The sequence below is a fragment of the Electrophorus electricus genome, chromosome 12 (assembly GCF_041902795.1).
Source record: "Electrophorus electricus isolate QZ-2024a chromosome 12, ASM4190279v1, whole genome shotgun sequence".
In the NCBI taxonomy this organism is placed as follows: Eukaryota; Metazoa; Chordata; class Actinopteri; order Gymnotiformes; family Gymnotidae; genus Electrophorus; species Electrophorus electricus.
The window spans coordinates 9,148,320-9,174,183 of record NC_137508.1 but is presented as its reverse complement, the minus strand read 5'-3'; the positions used below and the strand labels follow the sequence as shown (position 1 = coordinate 9,174,183).

Below are 25,864 nucleotides of genomic sequence, written 5' to 3'. Positions count from 1 at the left end.
TAAACAGTCTTGAATTTAGGAATATCTAGGAACCACAATCTTCAGCCTGAGTTTTATCTTAAGGGGAGGTTTTACTAGCCTTAAAGTGTCCTAAGGGAACTCTAAATTAAGTTACTTTATGCAACACTAAGCAGTTTTTAAGGGATTGCTTAAATCAAAACTTAAACTGTAAAATTGTTTGACCAGGCCTTATATATTTAGATCCTGCCTCGCATCATCACAGAATAACACACAGAATAATTTTGTTTCTCTGGAAACTTTGTGTCCTTCAATGCAATTTTGATTACCTCTACATATTTTACTACAGTACACTTCAGTTACTCCCTGTAATGTTCTTTATATATAAATGCGAATTCTGGACATATTGATAGAAAGCAAGCACAGAAAAGGACAATGGAAAATCATGTACTAGTGTAAACAGAGAGACAAATCTGACACAGCTCAGCAACTCAATAAACAACAACAAACACTTTACAGACTTGATAACAAGAGGTTTAAATACACAGGCTAATGAGGAATAAACAAGGCCCAGGTGAGGACAATGTATAGAACAGTATATGTATAGGGAGTATAGACCTCAAGAGTGGCTGGAGACAGAAAATCAACAAAATCCATACAGGACATGTGCCAATGCGACCCTTGAGTAACAGAATGGTTTTGGACAGAAATCTTTCATCAGCTTTGCAAAGAAATAAAGTTGGACCACTGGTGTTTCTCACAGTCCAAGATAACTCCAGTAGTGCTTCAGTGCAGTATGAGACATCAACGCATAATGAAATTGCATCTTACATTTTTATAAGTAGGGAGTTTTCTAGGTATTTTCACAGAGCCATTGAAAATGATTAAAAAAAAGCAAAAATACTAGTGTCTAACTAAAACTTATAATGGTGAACTCAAGTACAGTGAGGTTTCATTACCACAAAGGATTTGTTGTGTAATTGAGGATTGGGAACAAGAAAAGTTGGAGCAGAGTGATTCCAGAATGCTTTGAGCAAGGAGAAGAATTTTCTGCTGATCAGCTCCACTCAAATAGTCTGGTCAAAAAGTGCCTTAGATCTGATGTACATTTGCAATGATAATTCGTGATCAATGTTGGGTGAATTTGCCAAAAAGGATTAGAACATTGTAAAGAATTTGCTGTAAACAAATATTGTAATATGTGAATATTGTAATGTGCAAATATTATAAATAATTGTTTGAGAATTATGGAACCATTTTAAAAGATTTATTTGGCATATATTTATGTGTGAATACAGCGTTTAATTAGAAGAGCAAATATATTTTCCTATATTGTGCAATAAGACAATGTAACATCACAGAACATTAATTTAACTGAACAAAATATACATATTTTGTCATTTTTGTTCTTTTTACATGAATGCAAATTTATATAAGCAATTTCTATATACTTTTTGACATCTCTGTTCAAAACAAGCAACATTTTCAAATAAAAATATGTGGTTAATAATCTTCAGTAGTCACAACAGTTTTATATGATTTTTCTATGAACATTTCTAAATCTGATGCAGTCTATCTTATATTTACCTGTGTATTACAGAGAAAGCCAAGTAAACAATTTCCACAAAGAAAAAAATCCCTTCTCAAAGTTAAACAGTAGTAGTATTTATTTGGATTATCTATTTTTCTTGATTTCATTGTTAAATCACATTTACAATTCAGCTTTATTATCTAACCCTATTTTGTTTTGATATATTACCTGGCCCTTTCTTGTATAATGGGCACCCAGTTATACACAATATATAAATACATCCAGAAGCATAATATCTATTCATCTAATTTGATAACAGCCATGAATCAAGTTCTGCTAAAGATTCATTTAACTAATGTTACATAATCTTGTTTCCCCTCATTTTCATCTGTAGAGGAATCTGCATGCCTTAAAGATGTTTCAGAACTCATTATGATTGTTTCATTTGAATCTGCAGCCTCAAAAAAATCACATTTTCTCAGTATGTACAATATCTTTCAGTTTTTGAACAGAGGAAGCTGTGTCATCAGTGAAAGGCTCTGCAGCAACTCCCTCAAAAACCTGCATTCTTGATGTCATGCGTACTTTCTCATTGTCATTGCCAAACATTTCTTCAACATGCTCCTCTACAAATGTGTGTTCCTCCTTTAAAACTCTGGCTGTCTCAACTGATAACACTGAGTCAGATTTTATTGTAATTTCTTCTGGAGGTAAGGATTGAATAACCTGTGAATCTATATAAGTGAGAATTGTAGCATGTTGTGTGTCTGGTACTGTTTGTACATTTGACATAATAATGTGAACTTCTCCTGAAATCTGCTTCAGTGATTTTGATGAAGAAGAGGAACTGTCAGCAGAGAATGGAATGTTTACTTTCTCTGGCTGGTGGGGCTCCAATGAAATTAGCTCAGTCCTGGTTGTTGAAGTAATAACATCACCATGCATGTCACTCACCTCAATTGTAGGCTCAAAATATTTTACTTTGATTTTTGTAGGGGAAGCCAGTGAAAGGCCAACCTGTTCAGTTGTTTGTGCACTTATATCAGCAAAAGCTTCAGATGACCTAAGTGACAATGTTGGACTGATAGTGTCCTCTTCAACCTCTCCTGTGGAACTCTTCTCAGCCTCTTTTGTATTCATGTTACTCACTGGACTCATGTCACTCACTGGCTTACTTTTTCTGCATGACTGAGAGTCTTCCTTCTCATTGATGTTTGCTGTATTGGTTGGAGAGGACAATTTGGGTAATCTAAACCACCCACTCTTTTCAGGTTTTGTTTGTTTTTCCTCATCGTCTACTTTGTGGTCTGGCTGGGACTCAGATTGCTTTTCACTGTTTTCAAGAATAGCTTCTGAATTCACCATCTTATGACCTTCATCTGAAGGCTGACTGAATCGCAGTTTGGGAAATCTAAACTTAAGCTTAGATTTTTCCTGAGCACCTCCCTTATTTGTTGTTATACCTTCTGTTGATTCCTCACCTTTAACTCCAGTTACATATTCCTGTTTTGTGGGTGTTGTTTCTTTCTTTACTTGTTCAATTTCATCTAAATTGAGCACACTGAATTCAACATCAAAGCCCCTCAGAACATCTGAAAATTTGGTCATAGTAAATTTGGAGGTCTTTTCTTGTGTGTTTTCTTTATGTTTGGGTTCTGGAGCATTACCACTTGTGGCTGCATTAGCCTGTTCACCCTGAAATTGTGTTTTTGAAATACTAATCATTGGCATTTTGATAGTGGGATCTTTGAATCTACTTGGTGAGCCTTTGTCTCCTTGTTCATGTTTAATAGTTGCTTCTGGAGGTTGTTGAACTTTGTCTATAATTTCAGCTTCTGTTTTGGAATCCTGCTGTTTAATATGATCACTTCTGGCATTTATTCCAGTATTTATATCTGTTATATCAATTTCACTGCAAGATTTTCCATCTTTATCTACACCAGGCCCTTTTAGGTCAACTGATAGCAATTTGGCTGAAACCTTTAACTCTTCTGGTAGAGATATTTCAGGTCTCTCAACTTCTACATCCACAGCAGAGCTGTCTAATGCGGCTTTTGAAGCTTTAGTTCTAAATTTTGGGAGAGAAATTGGAGGAAGTTTAAACTTTGGAGAGTCAAACTTTGTTTCACCTTTTTGTGCCGTGTCACTCATTGAAAGGGTAATGTCTGTTTCTTCCATTTGAATATTTTGTCCTGATAAAGGATCAACATGTAGAAGCCTTGGACCTGGTTCAGGGGCCTTAGTTTCTGTTTTAGATAAACCAAACCTAGTAACTGAAAAACCTGATCTCTTAATTTTTACTTCAAGATCTTTAGAATCTACTTCGGGTAAGTTTACCTTCACATCAGTTTTTACAAATGGCATTTCAACATCAGATGCATGTCCTTCTCCCTCTCCCTCTGGCAGAGAAATGTCAGTCTTAGTCTTGCCTGCACATAAGATTATTTTTGGTCCTTTCACTTCTGGAAGACTTATCCCAAATTGTGGCAATTTGAATTTGCTCTCTTGTCCTTCAGTTTGGGTGTCTTGAATATCAACATTGAGAGGTTTCCCTTGTTTGTCTGTGTTAGGCCCTTTTATTCCAACTGCTATTGGATCAACTGGCACTCCTACCTCTGCTTGTGGTAGATGAATTTCAGGACCTTTCATTTGCACATCCACAGCAGAAATGTCTACTGCATCCTTTGTAGCTTTAGATCCAAATGTTGGGAGGGAAATTGAGGGAAGTTTAAATTTTGCTGGAGAGCCAATCTTTGTTTCATCTCCTTCTCTAGTATCATCAATTGAAATTTTAATATCAGCATTTGGTCCTCTGATTTTTGTATTTTCTGCTGGTAAAGACACATCACTATCAGCTTCTGGGACCTTAGTTTCTGTTTTAGAGAAGAACTTTGGAAAAGAAAAACCAGGTTTCTTCATTTTTATTTCAAGGCCCTTTGAGTCTACTTCTACTTTCACGTTGCTTTTTATATCTGATACTTCAACATCATGAGCATGCATTTCTCCCTTTCCATCTGGCAGAGAAATATCAGTCTCTGTTTTGCCTGCATGTAAAGTTATTTTTGGTCCTTTTAATTCTGGAAGGCTTATGTCAAATTTTGGCAATTTGAACTTGCTCTCTTGCCCTTCAATTTTGATGTCCTGAGCTTTCATTTCAATGTTGACACATCTCCCCTCTATATCTATCTCAGGTTCAGTTGCCCCTTTTATGCCTCCTTCTGTAAGACTGATTTCAGGTCCTTTACTTTGACCATCCACAGCAGAACAATCTTGTGTTGGCTTTGAAGACTTACCTCCAAATTTTGGGAGGGAAATTGAAGGAAGGTAAAACTTTGGAGAGCCAAACCTATTTTCATCTTCTTGTCCAGTATCACCTGTTGAAAGTGTAATCTCTGTGTTTGGTCCTTCCATTTGTACATTTTCTCCTAGTAAAGCTATATCAGCCTGTGTGAGATTCTCTTCGGTGGCTGTAGTTTCTGATTTTGAAAAGCCAAATTTGGGTAACGAAAAACCTGGTTTCTTCATTTCTACTCCAAAACCTTTTGAATCTACTTTTGGTAAATCTAATTTCACTTCAGTTTTTACATCTGGCAGTTCAACATCAAGTGCATGCTCTTCTCTCTTTACCTCTGGTGCAGAAATGGCAGTCTCTGTCTTGCTTGCATGTAAATCTATTTTCTGACCTTTTACTTGTGGAAGGCTTATTCCAAAATTTGGCAATTTGAACTTGCTTTCTTGCCCCTCAGTTTTTATATCCTGAGCTTTTATATCAACATTGAGATGTTTTCCCTCTCTGGGTACCTCAGGTATATATCTTATAGTATCTGTTAGGGTCTGAGCTGAAACTTTTACCTCTGCTTGTGGTAGATGTATTTCAGAACTTTTTATTTGGACATCCATAGCAGAGATGTCTACTGCCTCCTTTGGAGTTTTAACTCCAAATTTTGGGAGAGAAATTGAGGGCAGTTTAAACTTTGTTGGAGAGCCAAACTTTGTTTCATCTATTTGCTCAGTACCATCCATTGAATGTGTAATGTCTGTATTTTTTCCTTCCATTTTGACATTTTCTCCTGGTAAAGACACATCACCATGTGGGATAATCGCATCCCCTTCATGGACCTTTGATTCTAATTTAGTTTCTGATTTAGAAAAAACAAACTTTGGAAAAGAAAAACCTGGTTTCTTTATTTTTACTTCAAGACCCTTCGAATCTACTTCAGGCAAATCTAATTTCACTTTGGGTTTTACATCTGGTACTTCAGCATTAGGTCCATGTATTTCTCCTTTTCCTTCTTGTAGAGAAATATCAGTCTCTGTTTTGCTTCCATGTAAGTCTATTTTTGGCACTCTTTCTTCTGGAATGCTTATCCCAAATTTAAATTTAATTCTGCTCTCTTGTCCTTCAATTTGGAGGTCTTGAGCTTTCATATCAGCATTGAGGGATTTCCCCTGTTTGTCTATTTCAGGCCCCTTTATGTCAACTGCTACTGGTTCAGCTGCCACTCTTACCTCAGCTTGTGGTAGACTTATTACAGGATCGTTAATTTGCACATCCATAGCAGAAATTTCTACTGCCTCCTTTGTAGCTTTAGATCCAAATTTTGGTAGGGAAATTGTGGATTGTTTAAACTTTGTTGGAGAACCAAACTTATTTTCATATTCTTGATTAGTATCACCTGTTGAAAGTGTAACCTCTGCGTTCGGTCCTTCCATTTTTAGATTATCTCCTCGTAAAGATATATCAACTTGTGGGAGATTAACATCAGCTTCAGGGGCCTTAGATTCTGATTTAGAAAAGCCAAACTTGGGAAATGAAAAACCAGGTTTCTTCATTTTTATTTCAATATCCTTAGAATCTGCTTCTGGTAAATCCACTTTCATTTTAGTTTTTACACTTGCTATTTCAACACCAGGTGTTTTCACTTCTCCCTTTCCTTCTGGTAGAGAAATGTCAGTCACTGTCTTGCTTGCATGTAAATTAGTTTTTGGTCTTTTTACATCTGGAATACTTATTCCAAATTTTGGCAATTTGAACTTCTTCTCTTGCTCTTCAATTTGTATGTCCTGAGCTTTCATCTCAACATCGAGAGATTTACCATCTTTGTTTATCTCAGGCCCTTGTATATCAGTGGACAGGGGCTTGGTTGACACTTGTATCTCTATTTCAGGAAAACCTATTTCAGTTTGTTTCATTTGTTCATCCACGGCAGAAATGTCTACTGCCTCCTTTGTAGCTTTACCTCCAAATTTTGGGAGAGAAATTGATGGGAGTTTAATCTTTGTTGGAGAGCCAAACTTAATTTTATCTTCTTTTCCAGAATCGACCATTGGAATTGTAATGTCTGTATGTGTTTCTTCAATTTTTATATTTTCTCCTTGTAAAGGTGCATCAACATTTGGAAGATTCACGTCAGCTTTGGGGGCATTAGTTTCTGATTTAGAAAAGCCAAACTTGGGAAATGAAAAAACAGGTTTCTTCATTTTTATTTCAATATCCTTAGAATCTGCTTCTGGTAAATCCACTTTCATTTTAGTTTTTACACCTGCTATTTCAACACCAGGTGTTTTCACTTCTCCCTTTCCTTCTGGTAGAGAAATGTCAGTCACTGTCTTGCTTGCATGTAAATCAGTTTTTGGTCTTTTTACATCTGGAATACTTATTCCAAATTTTGGCAATTTGAACTTCTTCTCTTGCTCTTCAATTTGTATGTCCTGAGCTTTCATCTCAACATCAAGAGATTTACCATCTTTGTTTATCTCAGGCCCTTTTATATCAGTGGACAGGGGCTTGGCTGACACTTGTATCTCTATTTCAGGAAAACCTATTTCAGTTTGTTTCATTTGTTCATCCACGGCAGAAATGTCTACTGCCTCCTTTGTAGCTTTACCTCCAAATTTTGGGAGAGAAATTGAGGGGAGTTTAATCTTTGTTGGAGAGCCAAACTTAATTTTATCTTCTTTTCCAGAATCGACCATTGGAATTGTAATGTCTGTATGTGTTTCTTCAATTTTTATATTTTCTCCTTGTAAAGGCGCATCAACATTTGGAAGATTCACGTCAGCTTTGGGGGCATTAGTTTCTGATTTAGAAAAGCCAAACTTGGGAAATGAAAAAACAGGTTTCTTCATTTTTATTTCAATATCCTTAGAATCTGCTTCTGGTAAATCCACTTTCATTTTAGTTTTTACACCTGCTATTTCAACACCAGGTGTTTTCACTTCTCCCTTTCCTTCTGGTAGAGAAATGTCAGTCACTGTCTTGCTTGCATGTAAATCAGTTTTTGGTCTTTTTACATCTGGAATACTTATTCCAAATTTTGGCAATTTGAACTTCCTCTCTTGCTCTTCAATTTGTATGTCCTGAGCTTTCATCTCAACATCGAGAGATTTACCATCTTTGTTTATCTCAGGCCCTTTTATATCAGTGGACAAGGGCTTGGTTGACACTTGTATCTCTATTTCTTTTCCAGAATCGACCATTGGAATTGTAATGTCTGTATGTGTTTCTTCAATTTTTATATTTTCTCCTTGTAAAGGCGCATCAACATTTGGAAGATTCATGTCAGCTTTGGGGGCATTAGTTTCTGATTTAGAAAAGCCAAACTTAGGAAATGAAAAAACAGGTTTCTTTATTTTTACTTCAAGACCTTTAGAATCCACTTCCGGTAAGTTTCCTTTCACTTCCTTCCTTTTTACATCTGGCATTTCAACATCAGATGTATGCACTTCTCCTTTGCCCTCTGGGAGAGAACTGTCAGTCTCATTCTTGCCTGACTGTGAATGTATTTTTGGTTCTTTTACTTCAGAAGGGTAAAAGCCAAACTTGGCAAATGAAAAACCTGGTTCCTTCATTTTTACTTCAAGACCTTTTGAATCTCCTTTTGGTAAATCTAGTGTGACTTCAGTTTTTACATCTGGCACTTCAACATCAAGTGCATACACTCCTCCCTTTCCTTCTAGTACAGAAATGTCAGTCTCTGTTTTCCTTTCATGGAAGTCTATTTTTGGTCCTCTTTCTTCTGGAAGGCTTATCCCAAATTTTGGCAATTTGAATTTGCTCTCTTGTCCTTCAATTTGGATGTCTTGAACTTTCATGTCAACACTGAGAGATTTACCCTGATTGTCTTTGTCAGGCTCTTTTATTTCAACTGCTATTGGATCAGCTGGCATTCTTACCTCTGCTTGTTGTAGACTTATTTCAGGACCTTTAATTTTCACATCTACAGCAGAAATGTCAACTGAATCCTTTGTAGCTTTAGATTCAAATTTTGGGAAGGAAATTGAGGGAAGTTTAAACTTTGTTGAAGACCCTAACTTAATTTTATCATCTTCTCTGGTATTGCCCACTGCAAGCTTAATGTCTGAATTTTTTTCTTCTATTTTTACATTTTCTCCTGGTAAAGATACAGCAACCTGTGGGAGACTCACATTGCCTTCAGATTCCTTTGTTTCTGATTTAGAAAATCCAAACTTGGGCAATGAAAAACCTGGTTTCTTCATTTCTAATTTAAGACCTTTTGAATCTACATTTGGTAAATCTAGTTTCACTTCAGTTTTTACATCTGGCACTTCAACATCAAGTGCATGCACTTCACCCTTTCCCTCTAGTAGAACAATGTCAATCTCTGTCTTCACAGCCCGTAAGTCTGTTTTTGGGCCTTTTACTTCTGGAAGGCTTATCCCAAATTTTGGCAGTTTGAATTTGCTCTCTTGCCACTCAGTTTTTATGTCCTCATCTTTTATATCAACATTGAGAGATTTCTCCTCTTTGTCTACCTCAGGTGCTTTTATATCCAATGATAAGGGCTGACTTGACACTAATGCCTCTGTTTGTGGCAGACTTATTTCAGGACCTTTCATTTGTACATCCACAGCAGATATGTCTGTTCCTTTCTTTGTAGTCTTTGCTCCAAATTTTGGGAGGGAAATTGATGGAAGTTTAAACTTTGGAGAACCAAACTTTGTTTCAATTTCTTGTCCAGTATCACCCATTGAAAGTTTAATTTCTGTATGTGGTTCTTCCATTCTGACATTTTCTACTGGTAAAGACACATCAACCTGTGGAAGACTCACATCACCTTCAGGAGCCTTAGTTTCTGATTTAGAAAAGCCAAACCTGGGAAATGAAAAACCCAGTTTATCCATTTTTACTTCAAGACCCTTTGAATCTACTTTTGGCAAATCTACTTGCACTTCAGTTTTAACATCCGGTACTTGAACATTAGCTGCATGTACTTCTCTCTTTCCCTCTGGAAGAGAAACATCAGTGTCTATTTTTTCTGCATGTAAGTGCATTTTTGGTCCTTTTAATTCTGGAAGGCTTATTCCAAACTTTGGCAATTTGAACATGCTCTCATGCCCTTCAATTGGGATGTCCTGGCCTTTCATCTCAGTATTGACAGATTTTTCATCTTTCTTTGTCTCAGGCACTTTTACATCAGGAGATACGCACTCAGCTGACACTTTAACCTCTGTTATTGGAAGGCTTATTTCAGGTCCTCTAATTTGACCATCCACAACAGAACTGTCTACTGCCTCTTTTGTATCTTTAGATCCAAATTTCTGGAGGGAAATTGATGTAAGCTTAAATTTTGGCTCTCCAACAACCTTCATTTTATCTTGTTCTCTAGTATCACCCATTGCGACATTAATGTCTGCATTTGGTCCTTCTATGTTTACATTTTCTCCTGGTAAAGATACATGTACCTCTATGAGACTCGCATCAGTTTCAGATTCCTTTGTTTCTGATTTAGAAAATCCAATCCTGGGCAATGAAAAACCTGGTTTCTTCATTTCTACTTTAAGACCTTTTGAATCTACTTTTGGTAAATCTACTTTTACTTCAGTTTTTACATCAGGCACTTCAACATCAGGAGTATTCCTTTTTTCCTTTCCATATGGTAAAGAAATGCCACTCTCTGTTTTGCTTGCATGTGAGAATATTTCAAGGCTCTTCAAATCTACTTCTATCAAATCTGTTTTCACTTTGGTATTTACATCTGATGCTTCAGCATAAGAACCATGTATTTCTCCCTTTCCTTCTGGAAGAGAAATGTCAGTCTCTGTTTTTCTTCCATGTAAGTCTATTTTTGGTCCTTTTACTTCTGGAAAGCTTATCCCAAATTTTGGCAATTTGAATTTGCTCTCTTCTCCTTCAATTTGGACGTCTTGAGCTTTCATGTCAACACTGAGAGATTTACCCTGATTGTCTTTGTCAGGCTCCTTTATTTCAACTGCTATTGGATCAACTGGCACTCCTACCTCTGCTTGTGGTAGATGAATTTCAGGACCTTTCATTTTCACATCCACAGCAGAAATGTCTACTGCCTCCTTTGTAGCTTTAGATCCAAATTTTGGGAGGGAAATTGTAGGAAGTTTAAACTTTGTTGAAGAGCCAAATTTATTTTTTTCTTCTTCTCCAGTATCACCCATTGCAATTTTAATGTCTGCATTTGGTCCTTCAATTTTTACATTTTCTCCTGGTGAAGGTACATGAACTTGTGGGAGAGTCACATCTGTTTCAGATTCCTTTTTTTCTGATTTAGAATATCCCATCTTGGGCAATGAAAAACCTGGTTTCTTCATTTCTACTTTAAGACCTTTCGAATCTACTATTGGTAAATCTAGTTTCACTTCAGTTTTTACATCTGGCATTTCAACATCAAGTGCATGCACTTCTCCCTTTCCCTCTGGTAGGGAAATGCCCATCTCTGTCTTCACCTCCTGTAAGTCTATTTTTGGTCCTTTTACTTCTGGAAGGCTTATCCCAGATTTTGGTAATTTGAACTTTCTCTCTTGCCCCTCAGTTTTCATGTCCTCAGCTTTTATTTTGACAATGAGAGATTTCTCCTCATTGTCTACCCCAGGTGGTTTTGTATCCACTGATAAGGGCTCACTTGACACTACTACCTCTCTTTGTGGTAGACTTATTTCAAGATCTTTCCTTTGTACATCAACAGTAGATATATCTATTGCTTTTTTTGGAGACTTAGCTCCAAATTTTGGAAAGGAAATTGATGGAAATTTAAACTTTGGAGAGTCAAACTTTGTTTCATCTTCTTGTACAGTGTCACCCATAAAAAGTGTGATCTCTGTATTTGGTTCTTCCATTTTGACATGTTCTCCTGGTAAAGACACACCGACCTGTGGAAGACTCACATCACCTTCAGGAGCTTTAGTTTCTGATTTAGAAAAGCCAAATTTTGGAAATGAAAACCCTGGTTTATCCATTTTTACTTCATGACCCTTTGAGTCTGGTAAATCTACTAGCACTTCGGTTTTTACATCTGATACCTGAACATTATGTACATGTATGTCTCCCTTTCCCACTGATAAAGAAATATCAGTGTCTGTTTTTTCTACATGTAAGTCTATTTTTGGTCCTTTTAATTCTGGAAAACTTGTTCCAAATTTTGGCAATTTGAACTTGCTCTTTTGTCCTTCATTTTGGATGTCCTGGGCTTTCATCTCAATGTTGACAGATTTTTCATTGGTGTCTGTCTCAGGCCCTTTTATATGAACAGACAGTGGCTCAACTGACACTTTTAGCTCAGGTCCTTTAATTTCATTTTCTTTAATTTGGTCATCCACAGCAGAAATGTCTACTGTGTCTTTAGTAGCTTTAGCTGCAAATTTTGGGAGGGAAATTGAGGGAAGTTTAAACTTTGTTGGAGAGCCAAAGTTCATTTTATCTTCTTCTTCAGTATCAACCATTGAAAATGTAATATCTGTAGTTGTCCCTTGCAATTTTACATTTTCTCCTGGTAAAGAAACATCAACTTGTGCAGGACTCAAATCAGTCTCAGGGGACTTAGTTTCTGATTTAGAAAAGCCAAACCTTGGAAATGAAAAGACAGGTTTCTTTATTTCTGCTTCTTGTCCTTTAGAATCTACTTTTGATATATTTGATTTCATTTTAGTTTTTAAATCTGGAACTTCAACATCAGATGCATGCACTTCTCTCTTTCCCTCTGGTGCAGAAATGTCAGTCTCTGTCTTGCCTGCACTTAAGTCTGTTTTTAATCCTCCTACATCTGGAAGACTTATCTCAAATTTTGGCAATTTGAATTTGCTCTCTTGCCCTTCAGTTTGGATGTCCTGAACTTTTGTATCAGGCTTGAGAGATTTTCCGATTTTTTTGTCTACATCAGGCCCTTTTATGTAAACTGATAAGGGCTCATCTGACACTGTTACTTCTGCTTGTGATAGACTTATTTCAGGACCTTTACTTTGTGCATCTATGTCGGATATGTCTTCTGCTGCCTTTGGAGCTTTAGCTCCAAATTTTGGGAATGAAATTGAGGGAAGTTTAAACTTTGTTGGAGAGCCAAATTTTGTTTCATTTTCTTGGCTTGTATCACCTATTGAAAGTGTAATCTCTGCATTCATTACTTCCATGTCTGCATTTCCTTCTGGTAAAAACCCTTCAGTGTTTCGAAGATGCACATCTGCTTCTGTGATTTTAGTGTCAGATTTAGAAAATCCAAATTTAGGAAATGAAAAGCTTGAGTGCTTTGTTTTCACTTCATGGCCTTTAGAATCTACTTCTCGTGTGTCTTCTTTTATTTTTGTCTTTGCATCAGGAATTTCAACATCAGGTGAATATGCTGCTGGCATATCTATGTTTCCCTCTGCTATAGCAAACTCAGTATCCTTTTTGGATGGACTAAAATGCATTTTTGGTACTTTGACTTCTGGAAAACTGATCTCAAATTTTGGTAGTTTGAACTTGCTGCCCTGTCCTCCAATTTCAATATTCTGAATTTTCTCATCCATGTTAACAGACTGTGGACCTTTCTTTTCTGGAAGACCTTTTCCCATTATAGACTTTTCATGTATGGGTATTTCAGCCTCCTTTTTTCCAAATTTTCTATCTGACCTTGAGCTTGTAGTCTCCATTGTATTTTGTTTCAGGTTTGTGGCTTCAGCAAGAGAAACATCTTTTAGTTTGGTATCAGTTTGAGGTACATCCACTTCAAATTTCTTCATCTTTTTTTCTCCAGTATCATTTTTATGAATATACTTTTTTGGTAAATCAGTTCCAATATCTGGGAAACGAATGTCAGGTTTGGTGATCCCAAAACTTTGCATGGATACTTTTGTTTTCTTTGATTTTTTTTCTTGTTCTATCTGGTCCACATATTTCTTAGTCTTGGGTTTTTTGCTCATTTTATCAGTTTGTGCAGCATTCTCTGCATCTTTGTCTACTTTCATTTTTGTCTTTTGTGTATTTGATTTCTTTATGGCTTCCATCCCTGGTATTTCAATGTCTTCTCGCTTTGGAAGTTTGAATGTAACCTCTCCAATTTTCTCATCACCTGTGATCAGCATCCTATCTATTTTTGTTTTTGGATCTTGAATGTTTGGCTTTGTGTAATCTGTTTTTTTAACAGCTATTGAACTTTGTTCAACATTATAATGTAGCTCAACATTTGGTATTTTGATCCCCATGTCCTTATCTGCAATATCAGAAGCTGATGACTTATCTTTACCTATTTGGCTTTTATATATTGTAGTGCTACTGTCTGCACTTGTCACTGATATTTTACAAGGAGATCCTCTAGGGGTTATGCTAGTCTTTTCTCCCTTCATTTCCATAATTGTGACTTCCCTTTGCACAAGCACTCCTGTAACATCCCCTTCAGGCAATTTAAAAGCTGGAAATTTGGAGACAGCCTCTTTAACGTCCTGAACATTGAACTCTTCACCTGTTTGCTGAGCCCGGATTTTCTCCTCCTTAGTAATATTTGGAACCTTCTCTATTTTTGGTACCTTAAATACAGGAGTCTGAAGACAGAGTTTTGATTCTTTAGATTCTATACCAGGAATCTCAATGTCTTCTCGGTTTGGGAGATATGTCTTAATTTGCTCTATTTTTGTCATTTTTATGGGGTCTTGTGTTGCTAATTTTGAGAGATCCACATTTGGCAATTTAAACTTTGATTCTAGTCTTCTATCTACATCTGCTAGTAAGTGGTCAATATTTGTCTCTGTTGGCAGCTTAGATGTTCTTATTTCCAAATCCTTCATTTCCACAGCAGAAATTGCACTGTCTGTTTTAAATTTTGCTTGAGAAATATCAGGTATGGCAAAACTTGATTCCTGTATGTCAATGATAGTGCTCTCTTGTTTGTTCCCAGAAGATTCAGGTAGCAAAAACTGAAACCCATCTACTGTACTAGAAAAGTGAGGCTTTGTTGTGGCCATGTCGGCCAATGGACCTCTGATTCGAATCCCATAACTCTCATTTTCAAATATGTTTCTTTCCTTCAACTGCTTTTCATCACATGTCTTCAGTGATTTTTCCAGTTCTCCTACACTGGACAATTCTAAAGAATTGTCTAATTTTGGTATGTTAATTTCTTTATTTATGGATACTAATTCTTTGTCTGAACTGTCCTTGTTGACCTCCTGTGTGTTTATATCATTGTCAAGTTGAAATCGTTCTGATTCTGGCTGCAATATTACAACAGGACTTCCTACAACATGGTCAGAAGCAGATATATCTGAAATTCTGTTTTCACCTGATTGGCTACCTGTTCCAGTATCAGTTTTCTCTTTCTGACGAATGTTAACTTTCATTTCAGATCTCTCTATCTTTCCTTCCTCCAAGGTCACAATATCTGCAGAACCCTCTGCAAAAGTAATTGAAATATCTGTAGTCTTTAATGTATTCCCCAAACTAATGAAATGAACCTTATGTTTCAGTTCTGTTTCTGACAAACTTGGGAATGCATGGTCTTGCTTGATCTTGGAAGACACCTCATTCTCAGCATCATCCACAACATGTGCAATGTCTACCAATTTTGCTGTAGCTTCTTCAGGATACTTTTCTTCTACTATATCAACTTGTTGATTTTCCCAAGCTGCCAAGTTCTCTGTTATCAATTCCTCTTTTCTCTGAGGTTCCTCAACAGACTTGCTCCTGTAGCCTTTCATCGTGACATTTAAATGCATTTTTTGTTTCTTTTCCTTGTCTTTTCCATCAGGGAATTTCAATGGTGATTTGAGTGGGGATTCTGTATCACTTGTTGGTGGGCTCATTTCTAATTTCCTATGTTCCTCTGCTTCTGATGTACTATGAGATCTCTTGAATTGGGCTCTGCGTCCCTTGCCAAAAGAAGGGAATTTCGGCCATGATATGCGGTCCTGCTGTTTCTTCATCTTTCTCTGAATTCTCATCTCTGGTGAGCCCTCCTTATTACCCTAGAAGTATAAAGGGGATCTTAAGTGGTTTACATATTAAAATATGAAAATATTTATGAGAAGGAAGAACAGTGTAGTTACAACCTCTGGGTGTATAATTTCAGCATCTTCTGGCATAGTTGATTCCACTTTGCGTCTGAGACAAAACTCCATTTTATATGGATGAGCATGATCAAGAATTTGCAGCGCATCTTCACACGACACATTATCAAAGTATACTGTAGCACTAAGTATCTGATCACCTGAAAGGATATAAATAAAGATGAAAACTCCACAATGTTTAAATTAAAATTATAATCAATAATTAAATGCCATTGTTGTGTTGTTTCATCCATACCCTCTTTCATACTCAGGTGCTTTGAAGCAGGTGAATCTGGTTTCACTTCTTTGATGAAGATCCCCTCTTTTCCTCCACCAGTCAATACTAGACCCTCCGCACATACTTCTTTCACTGTTTTCAAAATCATACCAGACTCTCCAATCTGTATGTCCTAAAACCATAGATGGTGAGTTACTGATATCTGTGAATGGAATACTTGTAACATTTATTTCAAAGTAGTTTTAGTAAAATAAGAAATAGTGAGTTTTTACAGAAAGTTGAAGAGTAGCTGCAATGATCATTTTATAAACCATTACTTTAAGTGAAACAATAAACAACATCCTTTCTGAAATTCATTTGTGTGCACAGTTCTTTTGTGTTTACCTAAAATTCATATGTTTTAAAATGATTCAAGACATGGCAGTTGATTTGGAAAATGTATTCTAAAAATGTATATTGTAAATTTAAATCTAAAGTCAAAACAAATGACAATGACTATTTCAATATGTCAGACCTCACTCATTTTGACAGTAGCACGCTTGTCAAACAGTGATCCAAAACCAACTCTTCGGCTTTTTTTGTTGCTGCCACTCTTGTGTTGTGTGTCATATATGTCCTCTTCTACCTGAAACAAGGAGAAATGGATATGGGACAAAAACATGTTTAAAATACTTCAGACTGATCAACCAAGATTTTGACCTAACTGAAGCTGTTGCAGATATGGCAGTTACTTGTTTTTCAGCTGGGAATTCCTCGATAGGTGAGGAGCCTTGAGGGCGCGGTCTTTCCCGCTCTAAAATCTCAGGCTCTTCAAACACCTAATGACAGAAATTCATAATACATATTACATTAGCAAAAACTTAGGAACAGTGATATTTTTCTGCAGTCTCTTTGTGGAAACACTCACTGAATCATCCTCTGTGTCCTGCTCTGGTCCCCTTAGCCTACGTCCAGGACCTGTATCAAATTAAAAATGCAGCATAATACATAGATTATTGGGAATATCAGACATTGTGGTAACAGCAGCAGTAACAAGAAACAAGAAATTCCTTATTTTTTATAAAATACAAAAATAAATAAATACTTTTTAAAAACCCACACTTCATATGTTGTTATAAGTTACTCTTTAATACTATATTCCATGTTAAATATTAGTTCAAACCACAGCATTGACAAAACAAATATTAAGGAAATATTAGAAATTGGAAACTCTTTCCTGGAAAATATTCTCTAAGGATCCAGGTAGTCTATGCCTTTCAATTCAATCTGTAATGTGAAGTACACTATTGATCTCTAGGGCTCAGACCAAGTAGAGGCCAACTTGTATGGAGGAAACCAACTATAGAATCAAAAGAGACTTGATGGACTAGTTGTACTGGAAACCTGTCAACTTGCAGTGACATGGTTAAAAACTGTTTTAACAGTAGATATACATTGTAATAGTAAAGATTATTGTAAAATTATATAATATTTATATTTAAGAACTTTAAAAAATGTATTGATACAATTTATAAGTATTTAAATGCTCCAAAATCTGCAAGATGCTACCTGTGCAGACCGTGAGGGTGTGTCAGATTGCGTAATGGTTAGTCAAATTGCATAATGGACAGGAGTATCTCCTAGGCACGATAAACAATCCAGCAATAGAGGTATTGGTGAATGACATCAAGCAGGACCAGTGTACATATGAGATATCTGACTCTGAACAAGATCCTCTCCCACAGGAAAGTAGACCCATATAAAACTTGTAAGTGACAAAACACTGTATCCAAAATGGTAGCTAATATACCTATGGTTCACTCACTCATAAACAGGCTCAGTTATTTGCAGGAAAGCAGATATTTTATGTGAGAACCTGCTTTTAGATGGTACAGTGATTTCACAAGGTCTTTTAGCAAATCTCTATAAAACAATGTGATCCAAGCAGATAATTTTTTAAACCGCAGCAGGTAGGTGATGTAAACATTTTGATAACTTTTTGGTACTTTGACAAACCTGATGTAATGTATGCAAAAATGAATCCTGCCGAAATCAAGTCCAACAGAATAAAACAGCTGGCAAAAATAAATAAAAATCCCTTAACAGAAAACACTATTCCTTTTCTGCAAATTACTCACAAAAGCTATAGACAATAGTTAAAAGATAATAATCTAAATGAGCAGACAGGGGCTTTAGCATTATTATTTCTACAGTATACCAACTTATGTTTCGCATAAGACCACTGTTAATTGTATGCATGGCATCCTCATTTTCTGACCATTAGATATAGACATTGCACATATGCACACACACAATACCCAAGAGAATCTGAAGGCAAGTCATGAAGATGAATTGCTTTATTGCTGTAGAGTAATTATTGTAGCGTGCTTCAGCTTGTTGAGTAAAGGCATGTACTGTGGAACATTTGATTTAATTTGGAAATCCACATTTCATTTGATTGTGGAAATGCATGTGTTCTCACCACCCACTTTACTAAAAATGTTTGTAATAGAAACACATTGTAGGCATGCCTTTAAGAAAATACACAATATGTGTTAGCAATGTGTGTTAACTCCAAATTATCAAAAACAAAATCTACAACAGCACCACTGTGCCTGATATACCAGTGCAACACCCACTACGGTGTCAGTGTCGTTACTGTATTGAGAATGGTCCACCACCTCAATAATAACCAGTCCACCAGTTTTAAACAAGTAGGGCATAGCTGACTAATTGTGTATGGCAAAACATGTACCACATTTTAACCATTAGCCATTTACCATGTCTCCCAATAAGATGATACTCTTTGCATTATGACATTGTATACACATGATCATGAAGTTCACCTTGCAAAAGGCCATTATCCCAAACCTCATTGAAGTCTTTCATAGATGCATTATATTCTATTGATTGAACTTGTCAAGACAAACATTTTATGTACACTGGTGCTGCCTTGCACATCCTTGTATTTTAATACATTGCTGCAGTACATCAAGGGTGCCAGTTGTGTCTCAGGAATGTAAATGCACTAGCAATAGTAACAAACCTCAAATTGTGCTAATTGATATCATCAACTGTAAACAGCCATTTTTGTGCTGTATGATAAACTAGCCCTCATTGTAGACATAAACACATTTGAATTGATGCAGTCATATCTCGGTGCTTTGTCCAATAAGCATCATGTTTATTGCTGCCTTTCAGTTTAGTCTAATGACTGATTTCCCCTGCAGAGGGGTATTTGCTTACTGATTAAATTTCTGAACAGTGACTTAGCACTAAGAACAAGCAGCTAAGGACAAACATCCTGGTAAGTCTATCGTCTATGACCGGAATTTAAGACCTTTTACTGAAAATCTATGAATAAATTTTGGGTGCATGGCTTCGTGAACCTGTGTGCAGCTGTGAATTCATGACTGCATCTGATGTCTGTGTGCAAAGTGGTGTCTGTGTGTGTGTATGTGTTTGTGCAAGTGTGTGAATTCATTTGTGTCAATACATGTATATGATCCAGGTGTCCAGATATATTAGCAAGAAACAAATTAAACTCAGAAAAGGTATTGTTACTTTCAACTCACTCCAGATGTTTTTCAATTATGGCAGAGAAATGTTAAGATAATTAAATATTCCACTGTGTGAAGATAGCAGCATGTTCTCTTAAAATGTGATGCCCATTTCTGATCCTTGATGAATACATTCAACTCATATTCGACTCATGCATCAGGTTTTGCACCAAACAAAACATCAGTTCTCAAAACAATTGCACAATTTTAGCTCAAAAACTATAGATTGAACTTACCTGAATTATTGAGTATCTGGAGCTATCTATATAAAGGTACTGTATCTGTATGTCCTGTGTGACTGCACCCAATTCATTAGACATACTTGCTTTGAAATGGCTTGTATTTAAGTACAGGAGGAGTTGCAGTACCCCACCCCTTTCAGGGAACACTTGTTAGGCAACACAGGCAACAACAAGTATACTTCTCAGCTACAACCAGTTTTTAATATGTGTCTAAATAGTTGGTTATGCGCTGTTGTCCATTTCATTGCATGTGTACATACACAAATTGATGATTGAAAATACAGACATTAAAATAACTTAGGGGGGAAAATGATTTGTTGGTGTGCATGTTTCCTGTTTGTCTAAGGAATGCACATGTTGTTTATTTTGCATGGTTGAATGCACCTTCATCACCTTCTGCAATTTGTTTTAGTTTTTTGGAGGAATGCTGACATTTTTTATAAAAGCAGTCATGAATACAGTAAATGAGGTATACAAAACCAAGCAATCCCCATCCCCAAACTAGTTCACATGTCTCTTCCCGCATCATCTAATCATATTATAAGTGCTTTTCATTTGCAATTCCTGCAATCACTTGCCTGTAATTTTGTGTAATCTAAGAATTGCATCATTCGTAAATTCTTAATAAAGTTCCTCCCTAATCAAATATTTACTTTCAGGGTGCTGTTTAAAGATGATAAGAGTATGACCTATACACTGAAGGGAGTATTTTATTCAGACTATCTAAGTATTATCCATATCCATGTTAGATATATTATTATGTAGTGAAATCTCTCTAAATATGATAATGGGAAGACATGATTTAATTGTGAATCTTCAATCAATTTTCTGTTTGTGCAAGCTTGAGTATATGTTATTTACTTCAGTGAGGGTTGAATTTTGATGTATAACAAAGGTACATATAAAGGTCCCAAAACGTGCACAAGAATGCACGATTACTCCAAAATAAAAGTCCTTTTTTTTTTTGCGTGCGTGTTCTTGGGCATGTGTCTGTGTGGATGCACAGTTGATCAGCTGAAATACATGTTGGTCAAGATATATTTTGAAGGGCTTTATTTATAGCTGCTAATGTTAACTGGCAATATTTTGGCCTAAAACAATTGTTTTATTTAGATAGACATTTTTTTCTTTTTATATAATTATAAAATTCAATTATATAACATATACATTTATATAAATTATATAAATATCTAAATATCTAATTACATAAATATTTACTAGTTTTGGACAACAGGTTTTGAACCCTGAAATCTGCCAATCAGGTGTTGAGTTTGCTGCTTACAAATTTCATAGGGAGAAGATTGGTAAAAAATGCTAGGTATTTATACAAGTGGACTAATCATCAATATATGCATTCACTTTTAATTTTAGGCATACAGAACAATTATAGTATAGTATAGTATAGTATAGTATAGTATAGTATAGTAAGTATAACCCAGTTATGACAATGCTTACTAGCCCACATTTTACCAATAAACATTAGTTAATGAACATCACTTACATCATAAGATTAATGCTCTGTGCAAATGTATTATTGTGCTGTCTACTAAGAAAGCCAACAAGATAAATTTTGACTATAGTCTTCCTGTACACTTTGCTTTTCCCTCGTTGCATGAATTATGTTTCACACCATAAACAGACATTTTAGCAGACAGTTTATTAATATTATACATCGCTATAAAGACAGTTTGTCAGGTACGTTGTAAATTGTAATTAATTATACATTGTACTTAAAAATGATACTAGAAAAATATTTGAATTTTCTGCAATAGTTAAGGACTTTATTCAACAAAAAGTCTAGATTTGAGAGCCAGTCACATTACAAGTATTACATAGGTAGGTTTTAAGTTTTCTATTCCTGAATGAAGCTATAAGATTGTAAAAATCTGCACTTTCATTATAAAAAAAAATAGTTTGCATGTTTTGCATTAGTTTGATAGAAACCAAATGTACATTTTGTTAGACTGAACATTGTAATTTGCAAGAATATTTAGTTCTCATTTCACACTGTGGTGCATGTATGATACCAAAAGATAAGCAAACAGATCCTTATTAGACATTGTGCTGTTGTGCTTGTTGTGGCCATTCTTAGTGATATGCACTATTAGTCAAAGCAGCACTGATTGTCTCAGCAGCAGATGCCACAAGTTCCACAAGAAATGTTTACTGTGGATTTGAGCCCAGAAGTATATAATTGGTTGCAATAGCTTCTCATGCTTGCCTGTAGTCTATAGCCCTATAACATATACCATCTGCAGGGTTTATACTGGTTTTGAATATATATTTAGTACAGCTTTGAATGTGGTCATTATATAAGCAACAAGCTTTATTACTGCTGTGTTTGGATCCTGGTTGAAAAATGCATTCCACACAGTACTTGAGAAAAAAAAATCGGAATTGTCAAATCTATGAAAAAATCCACAGATGATGTAACATGTTATTTCTATCACTTTTATATCCTCTAAGAATTTGCAGAGATTATAATAAATGGGGTTAGAATCATACTATGATAATTTATTGCTGTTTATGGAATCTGTCACCATAACAAACAGATCACCCAAGACTAAGATTACAGGCATTAGAGCATGTTTTCCTGCTTCTGTGGCCACCTGGGAGGAGTCTGTGGCAGAAACACTTAAAACAGCAGAGCTGAGATATTGATTCTGTGTATTGATAAGAACTCACATTAGTATCTTTCACAGAGACTTTTTACATTAAAAATATAATTAGATTTCAGTAGAGGGGAAAGAATTCAAAGTGTATTTTCTGTTCAGGTTGTGATAATATGGGACAGCGGTACCTCATTTTTCCAGTTAATCAGAAACATTAACTGATTCAGATAAAAGATGCCAGGAATATTATCTTTGACTTAGAACTGGATGGTAAGAGAGGTTTAATGGATGGGAAAGAGCCATGAAGATGAGATAATGTTTGGATCACCTTAGAAAATATTTTAATGCAAGTTATTCAAAGCAAGAACTTTTAGCTTATAAAAATCAGCACCAGGCATTTGATCCTGTTCATAGTTTCAGTACATTCAGTGTACCCAAATGCACAATCAGCATCATTCATTATTCATAGGCAGGAAGGCCATACGAGAAATTGAGTCACTTTTAGTCTACCTTTTAAATGGGCACTAAGTAGACATAAATAGTGGCTAATATATGAGCTTTTCTGCTGATGTACCAATGTTTTGGCAGGCCACATTTTCTGCTCCTCCACCTTTTCTTTGTCTAAATTCAGGTTTGAAATATAGGATCCATTTGGGCTATCTTAGCATACAAGTTACTGTGTTTCAAAAAGCTTAGAATATCTAATGAAAGTTTTCTTATTGCTTGACTAATTCAGATAATTTTACATTCATCCCCATCCTCAGTGTGAAATTTAGAAAATGAACGCATCACCTTTTCTGGCAGCTAGTCATGCCTCACAAGCTGAGTGACCTTGCAACTGAGCTGTATGACATTTCCTTGTCAACCTGAGATACATTATTGTTAAATACATTTAAGTGCCTTTAGATATAATGTACAAAAAAGCAATTAAATCTTCTAAATAGTTCAAATTCAATTCTAAATCATTTCAAAGATGGCAAAAATATAGTTGTCTGGGTTTTGTTAAGGATACTATATGCACTTCATTATAAAGACCACAGCATAACTTAGATGATTTGATTAGTGTCTTGTTCTAAAGGACCCTAAAATGTTCCTGACTGCTCAAATAAGTTTAGAAACTTGAAAGAAACTTGTTTATGCTAAAGACAACATAATGACAACATAATGGGTGCAAGCAGACAAACATCAAAAACTAGGCTGATAAACATCTAGTTTTCTACACTAAGAGTAGTTGTAAGGGGATGAAGAAAAATGCTTTTAGACTGATGACTAATCACTTTGAAGGCAAATTAAATATTGTGGATATGTTTTGTACTAAAACCATTTCTTTAAAAACTTATTTCTGAATTTCAGAATTTGCATAATTCCAATTAAAGTGCTATATGAATCATATTTTAGCCTGTTAACCCTTGTCTGAATCTGAATATCATATTCTGCAGTGATGATCCTGGGATAATGGATCAAAAATCTGTTTTATTCTGGGAGGCTCCCTTGCTGCACACACAAAAAACATTTTAAAAGAAGGCAACACAGCTATGAAAAGTGACTGTCCTTTGATTTGGCAACACCTGTATAGTTATTGTTTAACCATCCCCAGGGGGATGGGCATGTCTTGGGTTAGGTTGCCTATTTAGACTTGCTATGCACACACACCCTGCTTACTCATTGACAAGAATGCTATTGTTTACTTTGTAATATGAAAAACCTGCCCCATTGGCATATACGGCACATACAATTTCTTCACAAATTGATAATGGAAAACTAAAGAAAGAAGCCTTTAACTTACCTAAAATCACAACTATATGCAACATAAAACCTAATAAATATGTTGGCTTATAACACAATATAAATATTTCATCATTTGAACATATGCTTGCTTTGGCACTTTAATAGAAAATATTGAAATGAGAGTTTTACAAGAACTTTTTTGCAGCTGTTGCTTCAGGTTGTAATAAATAAGTATTCTCCAAATATAAGTTTACTATAGATGTCCTACGGATGCTGCAGACACACTCTAGACTGCAGCTACCTCCCATCACAAAACTGCATAACTATGTACACACCCACAACACAGCCACACCCACTTTACTGCAGACACACCCAGATCACCCCCCCGCACTGCAGAGTAAGTATCAACAGAGCTGTTCAGTGATGCTGGTAGCAAGTGCAGCAGCATATTTTCATTTGCACACACACAGTCACTGCAGCACCTAAGAAACAGGATATATTACAAGGCAGGAGTGCTGAGTTATCAGGGATAAAAATAGCAGGCAGACATATAGGGTAGTAGCATGCAAATAATACAGAGAGATACGGAAAGCGAGAGAAGCAGGGAGAGATGCAGAAAGAGAGAGAGTGAGAGAATGAGAAAGAAAATGCAATGATGCCCACCCGTCGCTGGCCCATGCCAGTTAGGGAATGCCAGATGAAAACAGTCACACATAGTGGCTGTCCGCTAGAGATCCTCTGAAGGGTGTCCACCGAGGTCCTGCCCGCAAATTTGCTGCTCCAGCTCAGGCACCGTCTGTCTACTCCCTCTAGAGCTGCCAAACTCACAGGCTCCTCTTCCCTGTTAGATGCAGAGAAAGGCAGACAGAGGCGGCAGAATGGGAGGGCAGGAACAGAGGCAGTGGCAGTCTCTGGTAGATGCGAATGAGTGAGTGAAGCAGAGAGAGAGCAATACTGTGCTGCATCCACACTGGTTAGAAGTACACTCCAGAATGATGCTGTCCTCTCTTCTCCTGTGAAGTAAACACAGACTCCCATGCAGCATGCAAAACAGATTATATGGCGGGGGGAGGGGGGGTGGTTTTACTGTCCGGCTACATTTCAGCCCCTCCCTCTTTCCCCTTCAACTACACCCTCCTCATTGATTAGACCAACCAGTGCAAGGACACTCAGGACAGTTTACCAGCCGATTTGTCTAGGACTTAAGAAAAATATTCTCTTTTTTTTTTTCAAAGTATCCAGATCGAATGCATAATTTAATGTGACACCACACAATACATCATTTCATATGTCTTAGACAAGAGAAGGAGAATGGAAGATGCTGTCCATCTGGTGAAGGAAACAACAAATTTGAAAGAACACTATGATCTAGGAAACAGACTCTGTACTGGATGTACATAGCATTTCAAAGGCTCGTGATTGCAATTTGTTAAAATACTTAGATAAAGTCAGTCTGTCTGGCTCACTTAATTTGAGAATGGGATAAGATGGCCACAAAAGCTAAATTATTTAGGACTCAGGCGAAATAATAAAAGTGATCTCACAGAAGAGTAGACTATGACGTCAACCTCAGTCCAGATTTCTGCTGCTACAAAGATGCAATGATAGAGCAACTGCTTTGTTCCATTTCAGAACAAACAGCATTTTTATGAATTGCAGATATAGTTTTATATATTGAGTCATTAAAAGTTTTTACAGTATTATGTTAATTATGATTATTTGGTGAAGGA

At 36.2% G+C, this 25,864-nt stretch overlaps 1 protein-coding gene across 2 annotated transcripts; it reads right to left on the bottom strand.

Moving 5' to 3' along the window:
- Positions 1-1,209: 1,209 nt before the first annotated feature.
- LOC113581880 (uncharacterized) lies at positions 1,210-25,154 on the bottom strand. 2 transcript variants are annotated; one of them, XM_035531719.2, is made up of 7 exons: positions 24,798-25,154; positions 16,921-16,970; positions 16,745-16,831; positions 16,528-16,638; positions 16,032-16,185; positions 15,779-15,936; positions 1,210-15,694 (listed from the first exon to the last, which is right to left on the bottom strand). In XM_035531719.2, exons 1-7 carry the CDS (start codon positions 24,847-24,849, stop codon positions 1,958-1,960), a joined length of 14,349 nt encoding a protein of 4,782 aa, XP_035387612.2. In that variant the 5' UTR covers positions 24,850-25,154; the 3' UTR covers positions 1,210-1,957. The 2 variants fall into 2 exon arrangements, with proteins under 2 accessions (XP_035387612.2, XP_081580991.1); XM_081724865.1 differs by lacking the exon at positions 24,798-25,154 and adding an exon at positions 19,789-19,851.
- Between the last annotated feature and the right edge of the window lie 710 nt (positions 25,155-25,864).